A 25,359-nucleotide genomic window follows, 5' to 3' on the forward strand; every position below is an offset into this window, starting at 1 on the left:
TAATATGAACAATTTAATTTTTTTTAGAAAACAATCCCACAATTAATAAAGACAGAATGGCACACACCACAGTAGAAACTCAAGAAAAACACAGGGTAAGTGCTTAAAACACACATTTCACATATACTGTGTTAATAATACCAATTAATATCCTTTATTTTCATTTACCTTACTGTAATCTTTATGATAAAAGTGATTACAGGGCTTAAATTAGTGCTTGCGTAAATATAACTGAATCACTGGGGTTTCTATTAAACTGCATTTCTGAAACTGTATAGCCATCAAGTGGCCATATTGGTATTTGCCAACCTCCAGCGCATGACTTGGGTGGATCCATTACAGATTTGCGCAAAACCTTTTAGATATTTTCTAAATATCGCTAAAAAGCTAAATTAACCAATGGTTGTAGTATTTGTAAAAAAAGTCATTCAATAAATGTTTTTTTTGTCTACAGGTGACCTGTAGCATGCAACAAAAAAACATTTCCATTTGCAGTTTTACAAAATATTCCATTTTCGAATTGCCTAAAACCACCTTATGCAAATGTAAAAACGTATTATGATATATGGGAGTTTTTGATCAATTGTTGCGTTTCAATTGGGCATATTTGCAGTTCATGATTTTAAAGGGACACAAGGGAGCATTTTTATGCTAATAAATCATCTTCGTAAGTCGGTATATGGTTAAATGACTCATTACAGGACGGACGAAGACTCTTTCGCCTGCCCCTACCGCCTGTAGGAAGAATACCCCACTTGCAAGTTCGCTGTATCCGACCCGCCATCCTTCAGTCTTGCAAAGTCTCAGATATCGCGAGAAGCAGGATCACTTTACGGCAAACAACACAGAGGCAGGCGAACGAAACACGGCGAGCGATTGTTGCAAATGGCAGAGCCGGGGAAGAAGCAGCGAAAACCCTTGATGGAAGATTCCAAGAAAAGAAAAAGAGCTTCAGACCTAATATATACAGTATATTAGGGTGACCAGGACACGTCCTGGCCAGGTTTTCGGGTGCGTCTTCCGGAAATCATATTTGTCGGCCGCATACGTTATAGAGGATTATAGATAGTTAGGGGCTTTTTACACCTGGTCACTTCATGCGTTTTCTCTGATCGGATAGCTATCTGATCGTAAAAAGACCAGGTGTAAATGCCCTCTGAAACTTTTAGAGACGGATTTAAATCCGATCGCTCAAACCACTTCAGGAGGTGGTCTGGGACGCATTTCAGACAAAACTAGAGAAGTATAAATGCATCTGGTTGATGAAACCACATACTGTACGTCAGCGCTTTACTCCTCCCGAACGTAAGCATGTCACTCGCAAGAAAGCTGGAAGAGCGCCAAACAAACAAAGACAACACGCTTATTGCTTTATGGAGTGATGACAGCGGGTAAAAAGCTTCCTGGAATCAACAAAAGAGTCTAATGACAAACTCAAATGATATTAAACAAAGAAATAAAACTTTAAGAGAGAGTTTTGTGAATGCTTTTCCCGTCATGGACATGCATTAAATCATCGCCCTGTCACTCTCCTGCTGTGCTGTACTGCGAGCTTCAGCTCATGCCGAGCAAGGAGACGCGCGTCCCCTGCCCAACATACAGTACAACATACAGTAAGTGCTGCATATTGTTGCATAAACGTCATCTTAAATTTTTTAAGGCGGAGTAATAAATAGTGTATTTGCATTTTGGGCGGGGGTAAAAGATCAGATTCATATCCGTTTTGCCAAGACGCATTTATGTGGCCAAATGTAAATGGAACAGTTTTAACAAATCAGATAGCTATCCGATCAGAGAAAACACTCTGGTCGAATGACATTTTCCCTTTGCTTGTCTATATACACTCCTGAACAAAATCTTAAGACCAGGGAAAACATTACAAGTATTCGCATTTTACGCTTGTGGATCATAACCAGGTAGTAACTACTGCTTCAAAATCCCAAAAGAAAAAACAGGAGCAAGAGAAAACAAGTAAAGAGTAAGCAATTTATTGACAACTGCATTTAAACTCAAACAGGCTGTTTGAGTTGATCAAAAGCTGATCAAAAGTTTAAGACCTAACCCAAAAATACCCCATAACAAAACTAAAAGTGTCAAAAGGGACACAGTAGTGAGTAGCCCCACCATTCTTGTTGATCAATTTAAAAACTCTATTCGGCATGCTTGATGCGACTGTTTCCAGGAGGCTTGTGGGAACATTGCTCCATGTGGTGAAGATAGCTTCACGAAAGGCATTACAGTTGGGAACTGACGTCCGTTTTTGTAAACTTCCCTTGTCATCCATCCCCAAATGTTCTCAATGGGATTTAGATCACGGGAACATGCAGGATGGTCTAAAAGAGTGACGTTATTCTCCTAGAAAAAACTCTTTGTAAGGCGGGCATTGTGAACTGTAGCATTGTCCTGTTGAAAAACCCAGTCATTACCACACAGACGAGGGCCCTCAGTCAAGAGGGATGCCCGCTGCAACATGTCCACATAGCCAGCCGCCCTTTGACGCCCCTTTACAACCTGAAGCTCCATCTTCCCATTGAAGGAAAAAGCACCCCAGATCATGATGGAGCCTCCTCCCATGTGCCACGTAGAAAACATCTCTAGTGGGATCTCCTTGTCATGCCAGTAACGTTGGAAGCCATCAGGACCACCTAGGTTACATTTTTTCTCTTCAGAGATTAAAACTTTCTTCCACCTTTCAATGTCCCATGTTTGGTGCTCCCTTGCAAATGAAGACGCTTTTTGTTTTTGAAGCCCTTCTCTCGCAGATGCCGTCTTATGGTTATTGAGCTGCAGTCAGCATCATTAAGGGTCTTAATTTGGGTTGAGGATTGGCCTGTGTCTTCACGAACAGCCCGCCGGATCCTCCGGCTCAGTGCAGGAGAACGTTTTTTTGGGTCTACCACTTGACTTTTTTGTCCCGTAACTCTCAGGATCTTTTAAGAAATTTAAAATTAAGGTCTTACTGCATCCAACCTCAGCAGCGATGGCACGCTGTGACAACCCTTGCCTGTGCAGCTCAACAATCCTGCCACGCTCAAAGTCAGACAGCCTTTTTGCCTTTGCCATTGCAGTTTGACTGTCTGAAGGACAATGACATAAAGGACATTTTTTGTGCATATTTAAACTTTTTTAAGCTATGGTCTTAAACTTTTGATCAGCTGATAAACAGCCTATTTGAGTTTAAATGCAGTTTTTAATAAATGGCATACTCTATACTTTTTGTCTCTTGCTCCTGTTTCTTCTTTTGAGATTTTAAAGAAGTACTTATAACCTGGTTATGATCCACTAGTGCAAAATGCGAATATTTGTAATGTTTTTCCTGGTTTTAAGATTTTGTTCAGGAGTGTATATATTTATATATATTTATAATTAAATTATTCTCATGCTCACTCTCCCAAAAAAACAAAACACGAAAGAAGTAGTTTGCCTCGTTCATATCGGTCGTTCATGTTCAAAATACTAATACACTGCTTTTGATACTGGCAACCATCCAACAATTATCTCACGTTTGGAGTCCGATATTGGTTTAGGAGGGGTGGTCCTAAGTTGTTTTAAGTCATTCCTAACAAATAGATGTTTTATGGTGAAATCGGGAGGTTTTACCTCATCAGTCCGCAATCTGAATTGTGGTGTGCCTCAGAGATCTGTGCTAGATCCCACTCTCTTCTCTCTTTATCTTCTTCCCTTGGGTTCAATATTCAGCAAATATAATGTATCTTTTCACGGTTACGCTGATGACATGCAGATCTATATCCCACTGTCGAGATCAAACCTGTGACGACAGGTATAAAAGATAGGAGGCAAATGCAGGTGAAAGGTTAACAGTTTATTAATGAATATGAAACAGATGATATGATGGGCAGTCCAAGGACAGATGTCACCGGGTGACTATGATAGGGCGGAACCAAAAGTGGCGGAGAAAGGTTCCGCCTGAAGATGGTTTCCGCCCGGACTCGATTTTAAAAACACCATTTTACTTCCTGGTTTCCCTGACAACGCAGATTATGAGGGAATAAGCAACAGGTGTGGCGAATTAATGGAGCAACCCATGATTGGAGGAGAGGGTGAAGACAAGCCACATAAAAAGGGCCAAAGAAGCACAAAGCAACGGAGTTGTTTTTGGGGGTGAGCTCCTTTCACGCCTAGGGCGGCCCAAACCACACGCTTTATCCTTGGAGGAGCCGAAGGGCGCCGTTGATCCGCGGACCGCTTAGAGCGAAAGGAAAGAGTGTGGCAGCCGAAAGAGGCGAAAAGGAAGGAGCTGTGGAAAATTAAAGGAGCACCACACCGAAAAGTGCTTCTTGGTGTGCTTTGTTGCTGCTGTGCAGACTTGTGAGTGTTTGGTCCACACCGATCCCTTGGGGAAGACAACGGAAGCCTGTTCGCGTCTGAATAGAAGGAAAGAGGTTGAAGGCGACTGGGTGAAGGAAATATTTGGCGATTTACTCTTGGCTGGGCTGGATACAAGGAACTTATATATATATTGGCGTATGGATGTGTTGACTCATGCAAACGTTTTGAGGATTACTTACCAGAGCTGGCGCTTCTGAAGATCGAGGACAACGGAAGAACTGGGATAGGAAGAGAAGACCGGCAGTGTGTTAACAATGAAGCGTGAGTAACAGTAAATGTATTGATACGAAATATTCAGAAGAAGAGTTACCTGTCATATGTTGTGAGTGTGTTGAAGAGTTCCGGCCCCACTACGGAAGGAAACGTGGGTGAGCTGTGGATGAACAGTGGAGCACGAGTGAGGAAACCAGCCGGTAAAGCATCCTCTATATCTGAGTAACTGAATGTAACACACTGAAAAAGCGGGTATATCCATTAAACCTGTGCTGTGAGTCTAACCAGCAGAGTTCGGGCCCCACGGGCGAGAGGAGCATATAGGGGTCTGTCGATTATAACTACGTGCCATTTTCTTTCCCTGTGAGGAGAACAATGCCCTACTAGCCTCACGAGGGGTCTGAGCCTAGCTGGCTAAGTCCATAATTCACGTGAAGTGTGTGCAGAGTGCTGTGGGTGAGTTGTGACTTTCATTATGTGTGTACACTAAAGCTTGCTGTGTGGTGCTGTGCTTATAGCGACTGAAGCCGCTCCTGGCCCAGTACGAATTGTGAAGAGGTACCAGCACGTTGAGGCCTGGATCACATGAGAGAAGGCAACTAAATTTGGATTCCCTGTGTGCTAGCGAGAGCCCGCGCCGATTCCGAGAGCAGGCAGTGGTGAAGCTTAGCTGGAGATCAGAGTGAGTAGTGGTTGGTGTGTATCGTATGGACCAAGGGTCATTATTGTGAACGTATCTGCATAGAAGAACCATCCGTGTGCGGAGCCTCATCGAGGGTTCGCCCCAGCTCAGGACCCCTGAAACCGGAAAGGAGGGGGAGCCAGGGAAGCGTTCGGCTCCGCGCAGTCTGACCAAATGTCCCTACGACACCCAAGCAGCCCAGGTAGCCTGGGAAGTATCCTTGTCGCCTAGAGGCCCATCGGGTGAAGGTATACGGTACACAACTGCCACTGTGAAAGTCCACTACCCGGAGGAGCGTTGGGTGAGCTAGATCTTGTGAGTAACTTACCTTTGTGGTGCATTACCCTGAAAGAGAACGAAAAGTCTCAGTAGTGTGAATAACTTACCTCTGTGACGTGTACATTACCTCTGCTCCAGTAAACGCCCTGAAGAGAATGAAAAGCCCCAGTTGTGTGAGTAACTCACCTTTGTGGTGCATCACCTACCTCTGTTTACAGCATTACCCTGAAGGAGGACGAAAAGTCTCAGTGGTGTGAATCCCTTACCTCTGTGGATTGTGGAAGACCCCCCAAGTGCCCAGTGCAGTCCCAGCAGAGAGAACCTAAGGGCGAGAGAGAGAGAGAGACAAGAGGATTAGGCAAGTAGTGACAACGTACTGGACCAAGCCACTAATTGTGTTTTCCCTGTTCTGCCTCCAGGAAGAAGCGGAGGGTGCCACGGATCAAAGAAAGCCCTGGATAGGAGTCCTAGCCCCCGCTCCACAGTCGAAATAGTCCTGGAGGCGAGAAGAAGAAGCTTGTTTTAATATTGCCTTTCCCCCTTCCCCCTTGCTTTTAAATATTTAATAAAGTTGTGTTTTAAACGTAGTATACTCGTCTTTGTCTGGTCATTGGGGTGGTCTTGGGAACCTCCTCGAGGTGGACACTAGGGAGGGGCGTGACCCTTTAGCTATCTCGGGTCCGCTCCGACCTGTGACACAGACAAAGGCTACGGTGGCAGATCCAGGTGCTTGTGGGTGAATGCTGTGTGACGGAGACAAACCGGATACACAAACGGGCATAAATCCACACGAAGAGGAGACACTGGAACACACGAAGACAGAGCGGCTTAGAACAGGCTTGTAGTGAAATCATCTGGCAGTGAGAGGAGAGAACTGGTGAGTATATATGCAGGCTGGGTAACTACCGCCAGCTGGAGCAAAGCAATCACGCACACCTGCAATCACTCAGATCATTAGCGATCAGACATGCACACACTCCTGCTTCAGTCACACAGACAAACACAACACAGAAAGTCACAATAGACTTATCCTACCGTGACAGTACCCCCTCCCCCAAGGACGTCACCTGACGTTCTCGGGCTCCTTGACCTGTTGATGGAATTCATCAATAAGGGAGTGATCCAATATGTCCCGGGCAGGGACCCAACTTCTCTCCTCCGGACCGTAACCTTCCCAATCCACCAAGTACTGAAATCCGCGTCTCCTCCGTCTAGAGTCCAGAATACTATTTATCGAATAAGTTGGTTCCCCATCTACGAGACGAGGCGGAGGGGGGGCGGGACAGGCGGATTAAGACGAGATTTAAACACGGGTTTATTTTTGGAAATGTGAAAAACCGGATGAATTCGTCTGTACACAGGAGGAAGATTAAGGCGGACTGTTACTGGGTTAATGATCTTAGCAACAGAAAATGGGCCAATAAATTTGGGAGTCAACTTATTCAAGACGGAACCCATCCGAATATTCTGAGTTGAAAGCCACACTTTTTGACCCATGACATAAACGGGAGGCTTCGACCGGTGGCGATCAGCCTTAGCCTTGGTGCGCTGTCTCGCTTGGGGTATAGCCTCACATGCTCTACTCCAAGCGCGACGGCACCTCTGGACGAAAGAGTGTGCGGAGGGGACCGCGACCTCGGATTCCAGACTGGGAAATAAAGGTGGTTGGTACCCTAAGCTACACTTAAACGGAGATAGGCCCGTAGCTGACACTGGTAATGAATTGTGCGTGTACTTCACCATAGAGAGTTGTTGGCTCCAGGAGGAAGGATTCTTGGAAACCAAACATCGCAACACTCTTTCCACATCCTGATTGGCTCGTTCGGTTTGACCATTGGTTTGGGGATGAAACCCTGAAGACAAACTAACCGTAGCCCCTAGCAACCTGCAAAACTCTCGCCAAAATTTGGAAATGAATTGGGGACCCCTATCGGAGACCACGTCTGTCGGGAGGCCATGTAACCGGAATACGTGATCAATGATAGCGACCGCTGTCTCCTTGGCTGAAGGCAATTTGGGCAAGGGAATAAAATGTGCCGCCTTCGAGAACCGGTCCACTACGGTTAAAATCACCGTATTACCCTAGGAGGGTGGGAGGGCGGTAATAAAGTCTAGCGAAATATGGGACCAGGGTCTCGAAGGGACAGGCAGCGGTCTGAGTAACCCATCGGCAGGACGATTAGATGACTTACCCACAGCACAAACCGACCAAGCCAATACAAAATCATGTGTGTCACGAGCCATCCCTGGCCACCAGAATCGTTGCTTAACCAAAAATTTGGTTCGACTGACCCCTGGATGGCAAGCTACACTGAATTATGACTCCATTTCAGTACATCTGATCTCAGTCCCTCTGGCACAAATAAACGGTTCGGTGGGCAACGAGCCGGGGCTTACCCCTTCTAAGGCTTTAGTCACCTTCGATTCGATCTCCCATGAGAGCACGGAGATGAATAGAGTCTCCGGTAAAATGGGCTCGGGAGTGGAAACACGGGATAAAGCATCAGGTTTGGTGTTTTTAGAACCTGGACGGTAGGACAATGTGAAATCGAAACGACCGAAAAATAATGGCCACCGAGCCTGCCTAGAGTTCAAACGTTTGACAGATTTGATGTATTCTTGTGATCAGTGTAAACTATGAAAGGCACACCCGACCCCTCTAGCCAATGACGCCATTCTTCCAGTGCTAGTTTAACTGCCAACAACTCCCGATTAGTTGTCATAATTACGTTCGGCAGGCGATAAACGATGAGAATAAAATGCGCAGGGATGCACCTTCCCGTCTGAAGATGTGCGTTGGGATAACACGGCTCCTACCCCCACATCTGACGCATCGACCTCCACTATGAACTGACGTTTACGATCAGGGGCCACGAGAATCTGGGCTGAAACGAAACAACCTTTCAGTTTGGAGAATGCAGCCTGAGCTGCATCCGACCACCTGAACGCAGTACTAGGGGAGGTCAAGGCGGTCAGAGGCGCGGCTAGTTGGCTGATATTGCGAATAAAATGCCGGTAAAAATTGGCGAACCCCAGAAATCTCTGCAGGTCCTTGCGAGACTCTGGAGATGGCCAATCCACCACAGCCTTAACCTTCTCCGGATCCATACGGACACCCTCAGTCGAAAAGATGTGCCCTAGAAAGGAAACAGACTGTGCATGAAATTCGCATTTCTCCGCCTTGACAAAAAGCCCATTCTCTAGCAATCTGAGAAGCACTCGTCGTACGTGTTGCACATGTTCCTGGAGAAACGTCGAAAAAATCAGTATGTCATCCAGGTAGACATACAGAAACTGATCTACCATGTCTTGCAACACGTCATTAACGAGTGCTTGGAAAACTGCCGGCGAGTTCGATAAACCGAAAGGCATCACGCAATACTCAAAATGGCCTCTAGGGTGTTAAATGCAGTTTTCCATTCATCCCCCTCCCTTATGCGGACCAAATTATAAGCATTACGTAAATCCAATTTTGTGAAGGAGGCTCCTTGCAACCTCTCGAAGGCTGAAGACATTAACGGCAAAGGATACGTATTCTTTACCGTAATGTTATTCAACCCCCGGTAATCAATGCAAGGCTGCAAGGATCCATCCTTTTTGCTAACAAGAGGAAGAAGAGGAAGGACGAATGAACCCTGTTGCTAGAGAATCAGAAATATATTTCTCCATGGCCTCCATCTCAGGAACAGAAAGAGAGTAAAGCTTGCCCTAAGGCGGAGACGTACCTGGCAGTAACTCTATAGCACAGTCATAGGGACGATGTGGAGGAAGAGAAGCGGCCTTAGACTTACTGAACACTCCCTTCAAGTCGTGGTACTCCGCGGGCACGTTAGTTAAGTCTATCGTCTCCTCCTGAAACACAGACGCAGAGACAGGTATACATGCAGAGACAAGACACGACTTCACTCCAACCAGTGAGAGTACCCAGCTTCCAGTTGACAGACGGGTTGTGTTTCAACAGCCAGGGATGTCCAAGAACAACGGGAGCCAGAGGGGAAACCGTCACGTAAAACTGTAAAGTTTCGGAATGATTGCCAGAAACACATATGGTGACAGGGTCCGTGATATGAGTGATACCAGAAAGTTCACTTCCATTAAGTGCAAAAGGTGAAATGGGTTTGGAAAGTACAGTCAATGGAACTTTGAGCCTAGGTGCGAAATGATGGTTGATTAAATTCCCCTCGGCTCCCGAATCCAACAGTGCATCACAGGTGAGATGTGTCTTATGCCACCGTAGCTTCACCGGGAGGAGGGTAGATGTTGCTGAGGTCTTTGTGGTGGAGATTCCGCCCGAGAGTAGTCCCAGATTTACTCCCGAGCGCAGCCTTTTACCGGACACCGGTGGAGTAGATGTCCGGCCTCCCCGCAGTAGAGGCAAAGACCCAGTGATCTGCGGCGAATCCTCTCCTCCCGGGAAAGCCGAGCTCGACCCATCTGCATGGGCTCCGGATCGGGCATGGAGGAACCGGCCGCTTTCTCTCTCACGGGTGACGGTCTTTCCTGAAGACTGGGAAGCATAACCTCATCATCGTAAACTGGAATGGTTCTCAAACGGATATCTGCTAGGATGGCGGCGTCGATCACACCGGTGAGAGATGATGGTATTTCGCAGTTTTGTAATTCGGGTTGAATGCGGCCGGTTAACCCATGCAGGAAAGTATCCCACTGCGCCTCTTAATTCCAGTGTGTGTCGGCGGCCAGCGTGCGAAATTCAATAGCATAATCCGAGACTGAGCGATTACCCTGCCGGAGATCGGCCAACTTCCTCGCTGCATCTCTTCCCACCGCGGATCGATCAAACACCCTCTTCATCATGGCGGAGAGAGCCTCGAATGACTGAGTGCACGGGTCATGATATTCCCACACCGCTGTTCCCCATAGCACCGCCTTCCCGGTCAGCAGTGACAAAACGAAACCAACCTTGCTCTCCTCTGTCGTGTAGGTCTGAGGCTGGAGAAAGAAATGTAGAGCACATTGTGATAGAAATGGTCTACAGAACTCAGGATCACCTGCATATTTCTCAGGCGTGGATAACTTCGGTTCCTGACGGGAAACGCTCGCCGGTGGAGTGGGAGGAACAGACGGTGCGGGTGGCGCAGTGGGTAGCGGCAGCTGTTGGATCGCTTGGGTGAGCTCGGGCACTTTGTCTGTCATATCCTTCATCGCCCGGCTCAGTTCCTCAATCCTGTTGTCCTGCGTGGTGAAACGATGTATGGCTGCAATGATGAATTCTTCGAACTGAGCCGGGGATCCTTTTCCTGCTGCTTCCATGATGTGGCCAGATGATTCTATGACGACAGGTATAAAAGATAGGAGGCAAATGCAGGTGAAGGGTTAACAGTTTATTAATGAATATGAAACAGATGATATGATGGGCAGTCCAAGGACAGACAAAGGCTACGGTGGCAGATCCAGGTGCTTGTGGGTGAATGCTGTGTGACGGAGACAAACCGGATACACAAACAGGCATAAATCCACATGAAGACGAGACAACTGGAACACACGAAGACAGGGCGGCATGAACTGGCACGGAGTGAAATCATCTGGCAGTGAGAAGAGAGAACTGGTGAGTATATATGCGGGCTGGGTAACTACCGCCAGCTGGAGCAAAGCAATCACGCACACCTGCAATCACTCAGATCATTAGCGATCAGACATGCACACACTCCTGCTTCAGTCACACAGACAAACAAAACACAGAAAGTCATGATAGACTTATCCTACCGTGACAAAACCAGCCTGACAGCATGTGTTGAGGAGACACGATCCTGGTTTGACAAGAATTTTCTTTTCGTGAACTCGGACAAAATCGAAGTAATTGTTTTTAACCCTTCTGAAAACAGACCAAGAAACGATATTGACCTTGGTGTTTTTGAGCAATTTTCTCCGCCAGTAGTTCAGAATCTACACTGTAAAAATTTGCTGTAATTATGCAGCTGGTTGCCAGTAACTTACTGTAGAAGATAAAGACAGTGGCGGAGCCAGAGGGGTGTCCAGGGTGGCACTAGACACCCTTGACATGTCACTGGCCACCCCGTGTGCCACCCCAAATTTAATACGCTACTTTTACTTAATCTCTACTTATGTTGTGCTTTTCACAAAATTAAGAAAATATACATAATGCGCGTTCTGTTATCTCTCCATCAGTGGCGTCTTTTCAAAAACGCGTCAGAAAAATTACTGTAAATTAACGAATACTTTTCATACCATCAGAAGATAAATGTCATGTCTACATAATGCTTGGAATCTTTAAAATGATGTAAGTGAAGTCGCACATTCTGCTAATACTACATGATTTATTTTCACCGTATATGCTGGAAGTGTGGTAATTGTCTTGTGGACTGAACTAAGATTGCCAATTCTTTTTACAACAAAACCCAGCACCATGTTTTCATTCTTGATGTGATCTTTATGGGCTACTGTATGATTGTTAATTCGACTGGATTGCCACATTGAACTTGAAAGCGCGACGCGCATATCCGATAGTGCGCGTGCACAGCCAGAGCTTAAACGACTTCATATTCGCGTCTTTTTTGCTGAATCGGACAAATGCTCATATGTCAAAATAGCTGTCTTGGTGATTTTCATACTAAACATTTGGTTACTGTACGTCTTAAACGAATAAACATTTTATTGCATTCGGTCTTAGCCTAACCTGTTGAAGTCTGTCATTAAAGTTAATTAAATATCAAAAGAAAAAAGAAAACTTTTGCATCTTCTGTATCTTCGTAAAGAAAGATTAATCGAAACATCCTTTGTGTTGAAGCTCTGCTATTTGAAGTAAGTTTAAGGTTTATCATGGAGTTTAGATTTCCTGATCTTTTGCTTCATTAAAGGGATAGTTCACAAAATGAAAATACTGTCATCATTTTTACATCCTCATGTTGTTCCAAACCTGTACGAATTTCTTTTTTCCAATGAACACAAAATAAGATATTTTGATAAATGATGGTATGCACACAGCTGTTAACCATTGACTTCCATAGTAGGAATAAAAACAACATAATGGAATTTAATGGATATATTTTTGGGTGAATCCCTTTAACAGACAGTAAATCAGATGTAAGAAATACAGTAGAAAGATTTCAAATTCACCCTTATTATGTTTACATCTAATGCGATTAAAAGATTCATTTATGCTTTCTTGTTACATGGTTACATGTCATTTTCTTTTATGGACTATGGACCCCCTAAAGTAGCTTTGGCCACCCCCTGGACACCCCATTAAAAAATTCTAGTTCCGCCACTGGATAAAGACTGAAAATGTTTCTTGTTCATTTAACTTTAAACAAACTGTTGCCAGTAAATAACATAAATGTAAAATCTACAGTAAGTTACTGGCAGCTAGTTGCCAGTAATACCCAGTAAAACTGTAATTTCTACAGAATTTTTTTTACTGTGAAAATAGACAGTGCTTTAAAATTCAATAAACAAATCAGTGCGGTAGTTGGTTCCAGTTTTTTTTATCTCTGCTATTTATCAAAAAATTAAATCTTGTCTACCCAAACGTTCTCTGTAAACAGCTGTCTATGCCCTCATCAAGTCACGTCTGGGCTACAGCAATTCTCTCTACTTTGGCATTCCGCAATCCCAAACGGCACGCTTACAGATCACCCCAAATGCTGTGGCGAGATTCCTGACAGGTAAGAGGAAAAATGACCTCGTCACCCCGCTGCTTAAATCTTTAGCCACTGGGGGCGGCAGTGGCTCAGTGGTTCATGTAGGTTGTCTACAAATCGGAAGGTTGGTGGTTCAATCCCTGGCTCCACCTGACCAAGTGTCAAGGTGTCCTTGAGCAAGACACCTAAGCCCACCTGATACAGACGAGCTGGATGGCGCATTGCATGGCTGACACCGCCATCGGTGTGTGAATGTGAGGCAACTTGTAAAGTGCTTTGGATGGCCATTGGTCTATAAAAGCGCTACATAAATGCAGTCCATTTACATTGGCTTCCTATAAACTTGAGGATTGTGTTCAAAATTCTCCTTCTGGTTTATAAATCCTTAAATAACCTGGTACCCCAGTATTTGTCTGAGCTCCTACATATATACACACCTGCTTTAAATCCCATGTTCTCATTTGAAATCTAGGGGGAATGAGCATTTGAAGTGCAGGCTCGATTTTATGGAACAGCCTTCCACTTCATATTATATTGGCGTCTTTATCTGTTTTTAAATCTTGTCTCAAAACCCATCTGTTTCATTCTGCCTTCAAGTAAATTGATGAGAACAGTTTTTTATGGTATATAGGCTTTTTCTTAATAGATTTTTTTCTTATTTTAGTGCTTATTGTGTATTATTTGTTTTTACTTGTACAGCACTTTGGTTGGCCTGCAGTCATGTTTAAATGTACTGTACAAATCAACTGAACTTGAACTTGTTAATCACTGTTCCATGTTTTCGCTATTTGTGTATAATGGCTCTCACTGTGGTTCGCTGGAGTCCCAAAGCTTTAGAAATGGCTTTATATCCTTTTCCAGAACGAAATATCTCAATTACCTTCCCATTTGTTTCTGGATTTCTTTAGATCTCAAAATAATGTGGCGGTTTCCCGGACAGGAATTAGACTAGTCCTAGACTAAAATAAATGTAAGAGCTGTCCGAACTGAAAACAACTTGCACTGACATATCTTAACCTCTCGACGCGCACTAGCTCGGGGGTGGAAAGACGTCAGTTTATAACACTGCTAACAATATTTATATAGCCTACTGTCTACAAACAATAATAATATTAACATTACTATACATCGTTTAAAAGGTCTACGGGTTTAGCATCAGTGTATGGTCTCTGTTTTGAGATACAGATGCTCTATCATCATAAATATAGTATTTTGTAACAGAAGTCCAGATGACAACATGCGAAATATAAAAGGGACTCCTTACCTTTGTCTTGGAATAACGATCGCGAAATCAAATGCAGTTGTAACGTGGGTGCTGCTATAAAGAAAGCGAAGGAAAGTAGAATCCATGTGCAAAAGAGGACCTCTTGGCTTAGGCAGGGCAGTCCAGAGGGCAGAGGAGGTCCTGGGCAGTGTTGGGTAAGTTACTCAAAAAAAGTAATTAGTTACTAGTTACTAATTACATCTTAAATCATGTAATTAGATTACTTTACAAATTACTCTCTCCAAAAAGTATTTAATTACTTATTACTAATTACTTTCTAAATCCTATTTAGTAAATGATTCAAGAAATGCTTGAAATGGCTCGAAGAAATAATATATAAAAGTACATCAATAATTCTAGTCCCACTTTAGTGTCCAATTCTCTCTATTAACTAACTATTAACTACTTTTGCCTCAGTATAATCCAACTACTGCTTATTAATACTAAAGATGTTGTTAATTTTAAGTATTGGTAGAAATGCCCCAGGTTACGGACGTAGAATAAGGCTTGGACCTGGGTCATGGGGCAGATGTGGAACTGGATCATGGGGCAGACGTGGAGCTGAATCATGGGGTAAACAGGGAACTGGGTCATGAGGCAGACGTGGAACTTGGTCATGGGGCAGGAATAGACCAGGGTCGTGAGGCAGGCTGGGATCTGGGTACACCTCAGCCTCCTCCTCGGTGTCCTCTGCCACCTTCCTGCGTCCGGGTACTACCCCCCAAAAAAACTTGGGGAAGCTTCTGCTGACCAGGGTGGCACTGGAGGTGTTTTAAACCCTCTAACTGAAACATAACTTGACGGTGAATCCGGTGAACCAGACGACTCGGGTGACTTAGGGGAACCAGGCGACTCGGATGAACCCGGCGAATCAGGTGACTCGGGTGAACCCGGCGAATCAGGCGACTCGGGTGAACCCGGCGAATCAGGCGACTAAGGTGAACCCGGTGATTCAGGCGGTTCAGGTAGGTTGGCAATTCAGGCGGTTCAGGTAAGCTAGGCGATTCAGGCGGCTCATTTTTGATGGGAGGTGCGGAGGGCACAGGTTCGGACCTTCTAGTCATGGTATCAAGCCGTAACAGAAGGTGCATCAGAATATTCAGGTTCAGGGTCTTGAGGAACACAGGAAACAAAAGAGCAGAAGGCAGACCACACACACCACAGGGCCATGGAAAATGCAGGAAGTACAATGTTCATAAGGCATACCTCGGTAGCAGCAGAAATCAAAGGACTGGACACAACTTGACATGAGATCTGGGACGTCAGTCCTAATACCATGTGGGTATCCAGTAGACTCGATCTCACTCGTCGGGTTAAGGGGTGAACTGGAGAGTTAGGTGAGGCAGCCATTTTATGCAGTGGTTCAGGTGTGACAGCCATCTTGTGCAGTGGCTCAGGTGCAGGTATGAAGGCCATCTTGATGGCAGGTGCAGGGTTAACAACAGCCCTCATTAATGCAGGTGTGGTGGTGACAATGGCTCTTAGGATCTCAGGTGCAGGAATGGTGGTAGCCATCTTAAACACAGGTGCAGGTAACATGACACCCATCTTGGGTGCAGAGACAGGCATGGTGGTGGCCATCTTAGAGACAGGCATGGCTTGAACAGGCTTGGGTAACACAGGCATGACTTTAGCTGGTTTATGTGAGGTGGCTGTGGTTGAGCTGCAGTGTTCCTCATCTACAATTCCCACGCTGAAGGAAGAACCACTCAACAAAAGAGCATTAAAGTGCATTATAAAAAACGTTCTTAAGCGTGTCATCATCATAATGTACCTGATAGCTTAGATCCAGGAAGTCCTTGACGTAATCCTTAATGGGTTGGTTGTTCTGGCGTAGTCCAAGCAGAGCAAAGAGTGGATTCATGTTGCTGGTTGGAAATTTACAATCCTCAGCTGGATTCTGGTTAGGCTGATTATTCTGTAACGTGGGTGCTGCTTTAAAGAAAGCGAAGGAGAGTAGAATCCATGTGCAAAAGAGGTTTATTAAATAATTCCCAAAAGGGCCAGCAAACACATCCAATAAGGGGCAATCCAAATCGTAATCCAAATCAGGCAATAGGTCAGGGCAGGCAGCAAAACAAACAATATCCAAAAATCAGGCTAGGGTCAAAAACAAGCAGACAGAAAACAGAACACAGGTCACACAGGCATAACAGGCTAAACAAACAGGCTTAACTTACAAAGTAATAATCAGCAGTGAGTAACAGGACTGAACTGGCTTTATACAAAACAAACAGGAAGTGGGAAGTGAAGTGCGACATGGCATGGTATCAAAATAAAAGTGGGAACAGAACAGGGTGTCAAAATAAAAGTCCTAATAACAATTCAATTCAATTCAATTTTATTTATATAGCGCTTTTCACAACTGTTAATTGTTGCAAAGCAGCTTTACATGAGAAGATGTAGAGGAGAACACAGAAAATCAATAGATAATATAAGAAGTAGATATAGCGGCTAAGGTTAAACCGTACAAGCGAACATATTAATAATGTAACGTATACAGTAAAGTGCTAAGTTAAGCCAAATTTGGCTGACTCTCCCTGGGACGATAAAAAACCCTAGGAAAAAACCCAATGGGAAAAACTCCTAGAAGGACGCTAGGATGCGACAAGATGTAAAGCTGGGTATCATCCGCATAGCAGTGAAAACTTATGTTATGTTTCCTGATAATGTCTCCTAGAGGTAACATATATAACGAGAATAGGATAGGGCCTAGAACTGATCCCTGAGGTACGTCGTATTTAACGGGAGAGTGATATGACTCTTCCTCATTTACATAAACAAAGTGATATCGATTGGTTAGATACGATCTAAACCAGGCTTACGCCTGTCACTGATGCCAACATAGTTTTCTAGTCTATTGAGTAAGATTGTGTGATATATTGTGTCAAAAGCTGCACTGAGGTCTAGTAATATAAAAATTCAGATTTCACCACGATCGGATGTTAATAGGAGGTCATTTGTAACTCTAAGCAGCGCTGTCTCTGTGCTATGGTGGGGCCTGAATCCTGATTGGAACTTTTCATATGTATTATTATTCGCTATGAATGTGCATAGCTGGCTTGCCACTACTTTTTCTAATATTTTAGAAAGAAAAGGTAGATTTGAGATTGGTCTAAAGTTATTAAGATCTCCCTGGTCAAGGTTTGGTTTTTTTAACGAGCGGTCTAATAACTGCTAGTTTGAAAGCTGTTGGAACATATCCTAATTCTAGAGATGAGTTAAAGATATTTAGTACCGTGTCTGACACTACATGAAATACCTCTTTTAGTAATTTTGTGGGAACAGGGTCTAGTATATAGGACGATGATTTGGATGACGTTACTAATTTAGAGAGCTCTTCTATTGTAGTAGGTTTAAATGACTCAAGATGTTCGTTTGGTAATCTAGTGGAAAATGTACTATTGGGTAGAGTGGTGGCTGCTTGCGTAGTTTCTATGTTTTCCCTAATAAACATAATTTTGTTAGTAAAGAAGTTCATGAAGTCATCACTGTTGTGTTGGAGTTTATTATTGGTTTCAAACAGAACACAAGATAACAGAACAAAACCTTACAGCAGTCTGTTTCAGATGTGTGAATAATAGGGGTGGCACGGTTCATGAAAAAAATCCGAACTGTTCAGTTCGCTTGTCTCGGTTCGGAGCGCGTGTGTGTCGTACGGTTCAACGGTTCATGGCATGCGCAATGTATGTAGCCTCGTGCCCTGTATGTGACCTCAGATAGCGTGTTCCCCTTTCGCGAAAAGCGCGAAAGAAGAGGTGACCGGTGTGGAGAGTGAGTGCTGCCGGTCATGTTACGTGTAGAAATGGCAAGAGGGAGAGAAAAAGAAGTCTGCCCGCAGTTGGAGGATGCGCCAGCGTCGTATAAGTTTGGTGTGTGGAAACATTTTTTATTTCATGTTACCTATGATGACAGCGGAAATAAAACAATAGATACAGCCACACGCGACAGCCTTCTCTCCGACCATTTATCTAATCTGAGGTAATGAACACTGTTTTACGTCTTTTCGTATTCAGCGCTATTTTTAACCTTTCGTTGATAAAACGAAAGCGGCTGATTTCCGCGTAGTTTCATTTTGCTAGCGTGTGAATGTTGTGCGATCTTATTTCATAAACTGCCCCTTAAAGTAATCAGGACAGAAATGGTCAAAAGTGGACAAAAGAAACGGATTTAAATATTACAGGTGTAAACGTTATGTTTCTCTCTCGTTCACATATTCTCTCTGCAGTATTTAAGCAGCCTCTTAATGATAAATCTTAAAGCTACATTGAAGTTGGCATTTTGATAAATGCAAGTTATCTTTGTGTGCTAAAAATGCACACAAAGTTCATGTAGATGGCAATACACATGTTCTTTTTTGGCAAATAAATAAAAAGCATGTTGAAATCATCAATGTCTTCCCGCTGTGTCAAAATCTTGCCTGGCTTTCCTCAGGGATGTTCCCAATAATGTGCTTAAAGTCAAATTCAGTTTGTGCATGATTACATGATATAACTTTTTTTAATACCGTATCCTAAATTATGGATAATTAATACATCAATAAGATAATACATTTCTGGAGTGTTAAAAAAAATAACAACAAGAACCGTACTGAACCGAGAACCGTGACCATAGAACCGTGATACGAACAGAACCGAGGGTCTTGTGAACCGTGCCACCCCTAGTGAATAACCCATAAAAACTTTCCAATAAAGTACATCCGATGACCATTTTTGTCCACAAATGCGTATAATCCGTAAAATATAGATATATTGTCCATTGTTTACATCAGATTTCACATGCACGTCTTGTAGATTATAGATTATAATATACATTCTGAGGACTATTTACGTCGTAACACTTGTATATGAGATTACACTCGCGTTCAAAACCAGCGGTCAAACTTGTTTCTAAAAGTAGGCGGGAGTATCCAAACAGTCCTGTCAAATCTCGTGACTCGCTCGTTCCTCCAATGACTTCATGGAAAATATTAATAGACAGAATGTGTAGCCAATTAGATAACGAATCCAACGATCTTTGTGTGACGTTTTATTTCCTGGTGTGGAAACAGCATTTTTATACGCTTACATAAGTATAAACAATAATAAGAACGAACGTGTATGCAGGTAAACAAAAGACTTTTATTTTGGGGCTGACTGGCACTCAGAAAAGGCACTAGTTACCTCATTTTTGGGCCTATTGACTTCAAACGTGAAATATATCTTCTTTAGACTTATGGCATTGGCATCATTGCATTTCTAGGTTTCACACACATATTTATCATTAAGATTTTTAGTATTAAAAAGTTATTTATTACAATGTACTTTAGCCTCTCTAACTTTTTAAATTTTTATCTTAAAATAATTTTGAAACATGAAAAATGAAGCTCAAAGTGCCTTCTATCTAATGATACCAGTTAATCTTATACTCTAAATGGTTTAGTAAAAACAGCCCTTTTAGTGAAAGTAGGTTTTTTCATGGTTTGGGCCAGAGTGGGGGTGCTTTTCAAGAGGTTAAAATACATCAGTGCCCCTTGTTTTGCCTCAAAAAGCACATAAGTAATGTTTTTGTAAGGCATGTTTGTTAAATCAAGTTATATTTCCTAATTAAACTAAGGCCTAGTCCTTGTTTAAGATTATCCCTGTCCGGGAAACCACCCCAATGTGTAGGTTTTGAGGATCTTTTGGTCTACTTTACTTTGTCCCCAATGTGTAGGTTTTAAGGACCTTTTGGTCTACTTCACTTTGTCAGACAGGTCCTATTTAAGTAATTTCTTGATTGCGAACAGGTGTGGCATTAATCAGGCCTGGGTGAGGCTAGAGAAACTGGGGGGGAAGCACTTTTTTTACACAGGGCCATGTGAGTTTGGAATTTGTTTTCCCTTCATACTATAAACCTTCATTTAAAAACTGATTTGATTTGAAAAATTAAAGTGTGAATAAATTTATATTGTAAATATATATTGTTTTTGTATTCAACAGGGAGAAGGCAATGAAACAGCAACAAACAATCCAGATCCAAACCTACAACAAGAAACAATTACAAAAGAAAAACTAGAGCATCTCCTTCAAAAACTTCAACTTAAAGACCAGAACAAACTGAGAGCTGCAGATGTTCTTCAGATAGCTATACATTCATTACAGTCTCATGAGTCTTGTACTGAAGAAGAGCTGGTGAAGAATTATCTACAGAAACTACTGATGATGAACTACAGGGCAAGACACATTAAAATTGAAGAGACCAAAACACAGGATCACACACAACAAACAGACAAAGACTCAAGAAAACAAAAGGTTAATTTTCTTAAAGCTATGTCTTTGTCTAATATGGGAGTAAGTAAACCTGACACCGTTCACCTGATGGATGTTCAGATGGCCGTGTTTAATTGTGCTGATAGTTTCCTAAAGCAGCTGATGGTCACTAAACTCTCACAGTGTCAGTTTGCTCTTCCTCTTCTTGTTCCTCATCCATTCACACAACAGATTGAGTTTCCTCTCTGGACATTCAGACAAATCAACAAGAGCTGGAAGATGAGAAATACTAACAATGACATTATCAGTAAAGAAGAGCCAGTGTACAAAGCAGAAACTCCAATGGTGTCGTTCTTCAGGTTTAGTTCTGTGTCTTCATCCAAGTCTCAGCTGATGAACAATCTGATCAATGAGAAACACAACACGTTCTTCCACAGGAACTGTCCAGGCAGCAGCAGAACCAGACTACTGATGGATGGAGTGGTGGAGATCGCCTGGTTCTGCCCATCTGGAAAAAACACTGATAAATTTAATAACTGTGTTGCCTTCTGTAATCTTCATGGTGATGCAGGAGTCCATGAGAAACAACTGCAGATTCTGACTGAAATGTCTTCAGTCAATGTTGTTCTTCTGTCACAGATTGATGAGAATGACAAAAACATGATCAAACTTGAAAATCTCTACAGTGACTCAAAGCCACTTATTTGCCTTTTTTCTGAGGATGAATCTAGTATAACGGAGACAGACATTGGAAAATACAAAATTGGTCTGAAAGACAGAAATCAGTCAGATGTATCTGAAGAACTCAGAAGTGCTATAAATGATTGTCTCTCATCTTCAGCATCAGCTTTCATGTTCAGACTTGAAAATTTGTTTGAACACTCAGATATCAGAGTAGATGAGGAAGATGATGAAGATTGCAGGAGAGGAAGAGAAGCAGCACAGCAGATGATGAGTTTACTGAAGAATAAAAATCTGAGAGAAATCAAAGAATCATTTCTGCCCATTCAGGGTGAACTCTGGCATCTGTGGTGTCAAAAGAACAAAGAACTTCATCGACCTCGAGGGGAAGACATAGAACAAGAAATAAGTAAAAAACAAACAGAAATGAAGAAAATTCGTAAACAGCAACATGAAATTCACATGAGTGAGTTTATAAAGATCTTTATTAAACAAATGGTCTCACATGAAGAAAATTTTAATATATATTTTCTAAAATGGCTCAGAATCCTCCTAAATGAATTTACATCAGTTGATCTTTCTGAGCCACATCGCAAGTATGATGAAAAGTGGTCAACAGTCTTCAAACTGAAAAAACATGATAAAGCTGAACAAACAAAACTTCAAAGTGCAACTATTGGTTTGGAGCACATCATGAGAGAGATCGGTCAGATCTATGAATCATGTTCATCTGTGAAGAAGAATAAGACAGATTTGAAGTTTGACTTCTCTTCTCTCCCGAGTCTTGCAGCAGAGATGATGATCTGTGGATTTCCACTGGAGCTGATGGATGGAGATGCTGCTCATGTTCCTCTGATCTGGATCACTGCTGTTCTAGATAAACTCATACAGAAACTGGGAGACCAGAGAGTCTTTGTGCTGTCAGTTTTAGGACTTCAGAGCTCTGGGAAATCCACAATGCTGAATGCCATGTTTGGACTTCAGTTTGCAGTCAGTGCTGGACGATGCACCAGAGGAGCTTTCATGCAGCTGATCAGAGTATCAGAGGAGATGAAAGATCAGATGAAGTTTGATTATATTCTGGTTGTTGATACTGAGGGTCTTCGGGCTCCAGAACAGTCTGTAAGGTCCACAAGACATCATGACAATGAATTGGCCACATTTGTTGTGGGTCTTGGACAGCTGACATTGATCAACATCTTTGGAGAAACTCCAGCTGAGATGCAGGATATTCTTCAGATTGTTGTTCAGGCCTTTCTGAGGATGAAGAAGGTCAAACTGAATCCCAGCTGTATGTTTGTTCATCAGAACGTTTCAGACGTCACAGCTGGAGAGAAAAACATGGAGGGAAGGAGACGATTAAAGAAAACACTGGATGAGATGACACAACTCGCTGCTGAAGATGAAGTTTGTGATGCAGAATGTTTCAGTGATGTCATTAAGTTTGATGTACATAAGGATGTGAAGTATTTTGCTCAGCTGTGGGAGGGAAGCCCACCAATGGCACCACCAAACCCAATCTACTGTGAGAATATTCAAGAACTAAAGAAAACTATAATTTCACGATTCTCAAAATCAGTTGGTATGAGGCTGGCACACTTACAAGTGAGAATTAAAGATCTCTGGGAGGCTTTACTGAATGAACGATTTGTGTTCAGCTTCAGAAATTCTCTGGAGATTTCAGTATACAGGAGACTGGAGACAAAGTACAGCAAGTGGACCTGGACTCTTCGCAGTGCCATGCTGGACATTGAGAACACACTACACAACCAAATAGAAAATGAAGCAATGCAAAAGATTGAGGAAGAAGATCTTCAAAGAGAGCTAAAGAAGAAAAGTGAAGAAGTGAAAAAATCAATGTTAGATTTCTTTGAGAAAGACCCAGATGCTGATTCACTGATTCAATGGAAAACATCATTTGAGATAAAAATTAACAATGTTCAAGAAAACATTTTAAGAGAAACAAAGAGGAAATTAAATGAAATTCTTCAACAGCGAGACCTGATGAGAAAGATTGATGATCAGAGGACACAACATGAAAACACTCTCTTAGAAAAGAGTAAAGAACTTGCATTAAAACTCAAAGACAAAACAAACAATGAAGAAATATTGAAAAAAGACTTTGATTTGTTTTGGGAAGAGTGTGTAAAGAAGATCATCACAGATACTACTCCAATTGAAGCCATTGATATACTGAGAGATGTGAGAAAGATCCTCACTGATATTTATGAAAGTTTCCCTGTAGACCAATGGAAGGAGAACAGAAACATTTTCACCACACAGAATTATTCAGGTTATGTATACATAAAGAAAACACATAACATTATAGGGTCTGTTAAAAAAACATACAAACAAATTTCAGGTGGTTCTCTTTCTGAAAAAAATGAAAGAAAAATAAGAGCCTTAGTCAATGACATTACACAGCAGATAGACAAAATGGTTAATTCCTTTAATATTTCAAAGTTGGGCTACAACATAAACTGCATTCAGAAACTCACAGATCACATCAAGACAAAAATAACAGATTATGAGGAAGAGTCTGAGAAATATGCCTTCAAGAAGGAATTCTCAGTGGATTTGGTATTTTCTATATTTAAGAGAGCAGAAAAGACATTCACTGATCAACACAGAATGTTCAGAGAGGCCAATGATCCTGTTCTCTATCTGAAGAAGAAGAGAGATGAATACTATAGTATTTTCCAGAAATACTGTGAAGGAGCAACATCAGCTGCTATTTTTGGTGAGATCATCTGTCAGAAACTGAAAGAACCCATTGAACAGAGTGTCTATAAACAGACTGCCAGAGATTTAGCAGATGAAATCAGATCAAACTGTCCATCACTGAATGGAAACAGATCAAATCTAGAGAAACACATTCTGAAGAGACTGGCAGAAGAGGAGAACTTTGACAAGTACATGAACTACATTAATGATCCAAAAGATCACTTCAAGGATTTCATCATAGATGAAGTCAGTCAGTACATCAGTGATCAGTTCAGTATCAGTGTTCAACCCAAGATGAATCAGAACATTAAAGTCCTGCAGCAGAAGATCCTGACAGCAGCTCATGAATCTACTGAAAATGTTCAAATGAAGAGTGGAGATGCTGATTTGTGGTTGAAGTTTTTTACACAGAAGCTCTCAGATGTTCTGATATTCTCTATGAAGGACTTCAGTTGGGTCAAACATGATGATGTTGATGATTTTAAACTCTTAGAAGATGTGATGAGAAAGGAACTTTCATCTATAATGTCTAACATCAGCAGAGAGTTCAGTACAGATACATTTGATGATAAACTGGATCTCAATGACAGACCAAATGAGATTTTGATTAATCATTTCTGTCAGTGCTGTTGGGTTCAGTGTCCGTTCTGTGCAGCCACCTGCACCAACACAATAGAGAATCATGATGGAGATCACAGTGTTCCTTTCCATCGTGTTATTGGTGTTAATGGGTGGTTTTACAGAGAAACAACAAATCTATGTATTAACATCTGCACATCATCAGTAAGTAGCAGTGAGTCTTTTTTTCTAAACGAGAAGTCAATCAGATGGAAAAACTACAGAAGAGCAGGAGGAGTTTATGCAAAGTGGAGCATCACCTCTGACCTCTCTGAGCTGCCTTACTGGAGGTGGTTTGTGTGTAGATTCCAGCAAGAGCTGGCAAACCACTACAATAAAACATTTGATTATAGTATTCCATATGAATGGAGACAAATCACAAGACAAGAAGCTATCAAATGTTTAGATAAGTATATTTAATTAAATGAAACATTACTTTAGTAAATTTGTTAAAGGTGTGGTGAATCTGGCATTTTTATTGCTTCATACTGTTGTCTGAGGTCTATTATGGCATTTGCATGGTTTATACATTTAAATCATCAAAAGCAAAAAATAAAGGCTGTTTTGTACCCTGGATTTGAAGCTGGCTCGAGAAACGCTCTGTTTTGATGGACAGGCCGCATTGAAGACTTGGAGGTAAATGCCCACTGCTATGACTGGATAACAGTTTTGCTTGGCAAACTAGCTTTACTGTAAACA

The 25,359-nt window shown here is 42.4% G+C and overlaps 1 protein-coding gene across 1 annotated transcript; it reads left to right on the plus strand.

Annotated features, from left to right (window-relative positions):
* The first annotated feature begins 29 nt into the window (after positions 1 to 29).
* LOC129436781 (interferon-induced very large GTPase 1-like) lies at positions 30 to 25,359 on the plus strand. The gene is made up of 2 exons (XM_073857803.1): positions 30 to 95; positions 20,368 to 25,359. The coding sequence occupies exons 1-2, from the start codon at positions 57 to 59 to the stop codon at positions 25,078 to 25,080; spliced, it is 4,752 nt and encodes a 1,583-aa protein (XP_073713904.1). The 5' UTR covers positions 30 to 56; the 3' UTR covers positions 25,081 to 25,359.

Source organism: Misgurnus anguillicaudatus, chromosome 19 (assembly GCF_027580225.2).
Source record: "Misgurnus anguillicaudatus chromosome 19, ASM2758022v2, whole genome shotgun sequence".
Lineage (NCBI taxonomy): Eukaryota > Metazoa > Chordata > Actinopteri > Cypriniformes > Cobitidae > Misgurnus > Misgurnus anguillicaudatus.

Excerpts from the sequence above, each read along its gene's own strand:
- LOC129436781 (XM_073857803.1), top strand. The coding sequence starts at position 57 with ATGGCACACACCACAGTAGAAACTCAAGAAAAACACAGG. Across the intron at positions 96-20,367 it reads AAACTCAAGAAAAACACAGG|GGAGAAGGCAATGAAACAGC; the intron begins GTAAGTGCTTAA and ends TGTATTCAACAG.